The following is a 6,320-nucleotide window of genomic DNA, read 5'->3' on the forward strand; positions in this document are numbered from 1 at the left end:
TGATGGCTTACTCACGATCAATCTCCCCTCAGTCAGGTGAACAATATCTATCTGAGTTCGAACCTTGTTGATGTACCTATCTAGGTATTTCTTATTCTTGGTTTTCTTCTTCTTCTTCTTCTTCTTCTTCTTCTTCTTCTTCTTCTTCTTCTTCTTCTTCTTTCTTTTCTTCTCCGTCTTTATTTCATTTTTTCTTCTGTAATATCAGTTAGAGGGCAGGACTGCATCTTTTATAAATATAAAAAAGTCCTATTAAACGGTGAGCTCACGTCACGTGATAGTAGTGTGGCTGTCCTGAACGAAATTACCTACAATATTATGGGGAAACTTTGAACTAGGTACTCGTATATCTTACGGACAATGCAACTCGATCATAATCTTCAACATCACTCAGAATGTCATCAATCCTATTCCAACTCAGGAGATGGACACTTGATGCTCTACAGTCTACATTAATAACCCTCATCTTAAACTCGATCATAATCTTCATCATCACTCAGAATGCCATCAAACTTGGTCATGAGTGCTGCACTTCGCTTCTCTCGAGCTTTTAACAGATAGAATATCTTCGGTAATGTGTAAGTCTCTGAAACACTCTTGCTTTGCATGTGGTCTCCACGAATAGCTCCCACATTGGTCTCCCCAATATTAGGTCTGTTATATTTTGCTATCCCATCCTTGGATATTTTCTCTACTTCATTGATGATTCTCTTGTCTGTATTGAGAAGCAGCTCGAGGTATTGATCTTGCTCTTTTATCTCGGTGTCTATTTGCTGCTTGATCTCGTTCAGATTGATGACATTATTCGTTCCGAGATTGGCGAATAACTTTTCGATTAACATCTCGTTTTTCTGAATACCTAGGATAGGAGAGAGTAATAATTTCAATCTTTAAAGCGTAACTTGATTAAGAATCATCATTTTATCCCTTGGAGTTTGGAGTTAATAAATTTGATTCTCATTTGATTAGAGGGAAATTAAATTTCCTAACATACGAGGATAAAAATACCCGTCTGGAATTGTCAGGCACCTAAGGCTTTAACACTTTGCTACCGATAGAAGTCTACACATTATACCAAATTTACCTGTGCGACAACTTGTATCATAGGGAGGTTGGAAGTTATCCATCTTCCACTTGTATTGTTCACTAAGCCTCTCGAAATGTTCATGCAAGCTTTTGGCTTCTTGTGCAATAGTGTTAGCTTCTCTCACTATATTGTTCAAAAGTCTATCATTTGGCTCAGTGGTGTTGGCCTCCTCAGCTTCCATGTTTTTGTATTTCTCATACTCTTGCATATACTTTGCATCTTGAGGGATACGTCTTTTGATGCGTGGGACAGGTTTGTTGATTTTTATTTTAGTCTCACTGATGGGGATACGCTGCGGTTCGGTCAATATGAGAGTTTTATCTAGCATATAAATGTACTCCTTTTCCTTGTATTCTTCCACATTGTATTTCGATTTGTGTTCCTTCGCTTTGCTTCGTTCTTTCTGGTAGGTTGGCTTTGTTTCGCAAGGGTTCGGTTGGTTGGCTTTGTCTCGCAAGGGCTTCTTTTGGTTTGGTGCCTTGAGCAGACTCATGTTTGCCTATTGAAAAAAATATCAAAATAAAATTGTAGCAAAGTATTGCAATACAAAAATTCAGAACCGACTGATGAAACTAGAATACTGCCTACTCTTCACAGCTGCTAGCCATTCCAAGTCTTCATTTCAAAATAATCACAGTACCTACCTAGCTATGTCGGGGAATAAAACAAATGTAACACCCTTCTAACTTAGAGCAACATAGGTATAAACTTTTAGGTGTAGAACATTTGAGAATCATGCTCAGGATGATGTAAGAAATGTGAATACCCCGTGAAATGAAATGTGAAGGTCCAGAATTTTTCACTTTTTTGAAAGAAAAATTTACCGAAGGCAGGACCAACACCAGGATCATTTGTTGGTAAGGTGATTTTGTCAGTCTGTAGTCCCGATTGTTGAACGGCAAGAAAGATACGAATGTGAGACTACAATTAAAATATTCAGCCCATAGGATATAATTTATTTAGAAAAAATGCCCCTGTCGGGACAGAAAAAGGAGAGAGAGAGAAATTTTTATAAAATGCTGAGAAAGAGTCTACGAAATTTCATCAAAATCGGACTAACCATTCAAGGGTATCGTGGAACAAAGAGACATTAGGTATTTAGGTTTACAAAATTACAAGCACACTAAATAAAAAATCATGAGGTGAACTAATTTTCTCGTCGACTTATGAACATCTTCCTTCCCATGAGCTCCTCACAGTGAAAACACATACGGGATTGAATTACATCAGAGCAAGACAGAACCAAGGCAGGTCAATGAATCTTTGAAATATTTTATTGTTGTCTTCATACGAGAGCTGCGTTGGACAATGTCCACTTCTCAAGCTTGCATCCTGCTTGCTGCAAGATAGATTCGGAGAGCTCACACTGAACGAAGAGAGTTCGAGGTTTTGGCATAATGGGACTTTTATTCTTGGCGTACGCGACGTTGACGATAGAAATGAGGTATTAAATAAATTATGTTACTCATGGGCTTTTGGGCCTTCAAGAGAACCATATGGAACCATTTGTGAGAATTTTCTGCAAAATTTTACATGGAATTTGACCTTTCATTCAAAACTTTTACGCAAATGCAGAGATGTCCTCCATTATGCCGACCATCCACGCTCAGACCGTCTGACAGGTCGGGTCTGTCAGACAGTCTTAGTATGAATGTCCGGCGATCCTGGCATCTGACAGGCCGGGTCTGTCAGGTCGGGTCTGTCAGACCGTCTGACAGGTCGGGTCTGTCAGACCATCTGACAGGTCGGGTCTGTCAGACGGTCTCAGTATGAATGTCCGGCGATCCCGGCATTAGGCTCTATCTGTTGTAATCTTGTAAATCTATCTGTTCCTATCTCATACTGAGGTAGCTTGGGTACTTGATACTTATCATCTTGGAAGCTTCATAAGCCATCTGCCATGGGCTTGGTCATACAGGACAAGGGACATAATTGAGAGCAATAAAACCAATAAAACCATCTGGGGAGAACGACTTCTGCGTACCAGTTAGACTTCTACCAGTAAATCCGAGACCACACGTAATAAAGCCCCACATGTTCTCATTTGATTAGAGGGAAATTAAATATCCTAACAAACGAGGATAAAAATACCCGTCTAGAATTGTCAGGCACCAAAGGCTTTAACACTTTGCTACCGATAGAAGTCTACACATTATACCAAATTTACCTGTGCGACAACTTGTATCATAGGGAGGTTGGAAGGATCAGGTGTACTTGTCAGGTCTCTGGCCTTAGAGCTCTTATTTTGTGACTAAGTTCTCATATAAACGAGCATCCAATTTTATTCCTCGGCTGGGATAGAGCCCCCGCCCTCCTTTTTACCAGGTGAGCGCCTTGACCCCTACACCACGGAGGCAGGTGCACCGTTATTTCTTTTTGCACTTCTACACTGTGCAGTTGTGCACCGCTTGTCAAAAATCCTTCCGTTCTTGGGTAACTGGGCTGAGTCTATCAGTTATTGTCAATCAGTTAGTGCTTATTATACAGACCATGTTGACTGTGATCGGTATTATAGGTAACTATATTTACTATGGACCTAGGGATTGGTCGCCCATACTTGTCACTAGGTCTTTGCTCGGCTCACAGCGTGGGCTGGGATTATCAATCTGTGGTCAGTTCTTGCACTCTGGTCTTGTACAACAGGTCTTATGAATACACCGTCTTGGAGTTTGGAGTTAATAAATTTGATTCTCATTTGATTAGAGGGAAATTAAATTTCCTAACAAACGAGGATGAAAATACCCGTCTGGAATTGTCAGGTACCCAAGGCTTTAACACTTTGCTACCGATAGAAGTCTACACATTATACCAAATTTACCTGTGCGACAACTTGTATCATAGGGAGGTTGGAAGTGCTAAAGTCTTATCGTCCCGAAAACGAAGAAAGAAGGAGGACAGGGCAGGAGAAAGCCAGCCATTCCGAGAACAAACCTTACCTGTAAAGGATAAAGTCCGGCCCGCACTTGATAAATCTAAAGGTGTGTCCACACCGGCCGTCGTTCGACATCGAACGATGGTCGAACAACGGCCGTTGCCTATGTTTGGACACACCTTTAGCTTTTCTCTTCATGAAATTAGGATCCATAATTATGTACCTATAATCAGGCCAAAGCTCTGAAGAGACTACCAATAAGTATGTAAATTACAGGTACATAGGTACTTACTATCGGACAAACTGTGTATGACTCGCATAGAATTGAGTTCAGTATGTTAATAATGTTAACATCAACAAACATGACATTTCGCATTGTCATGGCATTCATGGATTGTTCACTCATGATGGCTTACTCACGATCAATCTCCCCTCAGTCAGGTGAACAATATCTATCTGAGTTCGAACCTTGTTGATGTACCTATCTAGGTATTTCTTATTCTTGGTTTTCTTCTTCTTCTTCTTCTTCTTCTTCTTCTTCTTCTTCTTCTTCTTCTTCTTCTTCTTTCTTTTCTTCTCCGTCTTTATTTCATTTTTTCTTCTGTAATATCAGTTAGAGGGCAGGACTGCATCTTTTATAAATATAAAAAAGTCCTATTAAACGGTGAGCTCACGTCACGTGATAGTAGTGTGGCTGTCCTGAACGAAATTACCTACAATATTATGGGGAAACTTTGAACTAGGTACTCGTATATCTTACGGACAATGCAACTCGATCATAATCTTCAACATCACTCAGAATGTCATCAATCCTATTCCAACTCAGGAGATGGACACTTGATGCTCTACAGTCTACATTAATAACCCTCATCTTAAACTCGATCATAATCTTCATCATCACTCAGAATGCCATCAAACTTGGTCATGAGTGCTGCACTTGAATACACCGAGGTGTAAACCATTAATCCAAATCACCTGTGTCAACATTTGTCAGTTCACCACGCTTGTGTTTTCCGGAACTGTACCAGTCTTGGGAGGACGTTTTTTATAATAATAGTGCTTATTTATACTGCTCGCATGAAAAGTCCCTTTACAAAAGCAGTAGGCTACTACTCTTATTGTGGTCAAATTATCAAACTATATTGAGAATAAAAGTCCATACCTCGGCTGGAATTGAACCCACGCCCTCCTGTTTACCAGGCGAGCGCCTTGACCACTACACCACCGAGACAGGTTTTTGACCTTTTAGTATCTCAAGTTGATGAAATATAGGTCGGACGTCTTGACGTTCAAAAGCCTCCCTGCAAGGTTGATCAGAATTTTACCGGGGGGACAAAATATGTTTGTCAATCTGTAAAATTCTGTAAAATAGGCGCTCTGACTCACAACAGGTTAGAGCACCTCGTTGTAATGAGCACCTAGTTGTAATGCACCTAGTTGTAATATTTTCCTTTTATTTTACGATCTTTGAAGTCCCAACTTGAAGTCACCACCCTGCAAGCATTTTCACGGAGGTACCTTCAGGCAATCGTTTTGGCTCAGTTGCTCAATTTCCTCTAGCAAACGTTCAGGAGTCGCTCCAACATTTAAATCAATATTCTGAAATTTCCAGTGTCCTACTCTTGTCATTGGTATCTTCCATACCCCCCGTCCTTCCTCTCCCCCACCCCCCTCTCCCATCATTTATCTCCCATTCCCCTCTCCAGTTGTCAACAGAGATTGATGAGTTACAATTACTTAAACCCCGAAAACATAACCTATTCATGCTCAACTAGTCAAAAGCCTTGTTTTCAAAGATCCACAACTTTGTTTCTTACGTTTTTGTTTTGGAGCCTCCTGCCACCCGCCACGCCAGAGCGGCTCTTTATCTTATGGTAGTTCGGAAAACTTTCAGGTATGACAAGTAAAAGCATAGGATTAGGTACCTACCCTTGTTTTATTGCTTTTCAAAATAATTCACAGCCCCAATTTGAATCTGAATAATTTACTGAATAAAGACGTTATAGGTGATTCTAAGAAAGACATTTTGGATTTGGAATAATATGGTTCTCTGATCCGGTGTAATCACAGGTAAAAGCATAGGATTAGGCGATTAGGTACCCTTGTTTTATTGCTTTTCAAAATAATTCACAGCCCCAATTTGAATCAGAATAATTTACTGAATAAAGACGTTATAGGTGATTCTAAGAAAGACATTTTGGATTTGGAATAATATGGTTCTCTGATCCGGTGTAATTCTAAAACTGATGTAAAAAAAAATACGTAAGGGTAATAGAAAGTAAAAATCAAGAAACTCAAATGGGTTCTCAGAAAATCCAATTTGAATCTTTGAGTTTAGATGTTGGACTTACAGTTTTATTA

General features: G+C 39.8%; 1 protein-coding gene across 2 annotated transcripts; it reads right to left on the minus strand.

Moving 5' to 3' along the window:
- Positions 1 to 379: 379 nt before the first annotated feature.
- Positions 380 to 6,075, minus strand: LOC103515987. Of its 2 annotated transcripts, none has more exons than XM_008480936.2 (3): positions 6,060 to 6,075; positions 1,085 to 1,586; positions 380 to 859 (listed from the first exon to the last, which is right to left on the minus strand). In XM_008480936.2, exons 2-3 carry the CDS (start codon positions 1,578 to 1,580, stop codon positions 468 to 470), a joined length of 888 nt encoding a protein of 295 aa, XP_008479158.1. In that variant the 5' UTR covers positions 1,581 to 1,586; positions 6,060 to 6,075; the 3' UTR covers positions 380 to 467. The 2 variants fall into 2 exon arrangements, with proteins under 2 accessions (XP_008479158.1, XP_026684308.1); XM_026828507.1 differs by lacking the exon at positions 6,060 to 6,075 and adding an exon at positions 5,777 to 5,887.
- Positions 6,076 to 6,320: the final 245 nt, after the last annotated feature.

The sequence above is a fragment of the Diaphorina citri genome, unplaced genomic scaffold (assembly GCF_000475195.1).
Source record: "Diaphorina citri unplaced genomic scaffold, Diaci psyllid genome assembly version 1.1 scaffold1456, whole genome shotgun sequence".
Lineage (NCBI taxonomy): Eukaryota > Metazoa > Arthropoda > Insecta > Hemiptera > Psyllidae > Diaphorina > Diaphorina citri.

Bases quoted from the DNA above. Each gene is read 5' to 3' on its own strand.
- LOC103515987 (XM_026828507.1), bottom strand. From the start codon at position 5,872: ATGCTTTTACTTGTCATACCTGAAAGTTTTCCGAACTACCATAAGATA. The intron at 1,587-5,776 runs GTAAGAAACAAA...TTTTTTCAATAG, and splicing joins GGAGGCTCCAAAACAAAAAC to GCAAACATGAGTCTGCTCAA. The intron at 860-1,084 runs GTAAATTTGGTA...CTCCTATCCTAG, and splicing joins TGATACAAGTTGTCGCACAG to GTATTCAGAAAAACGAGATG.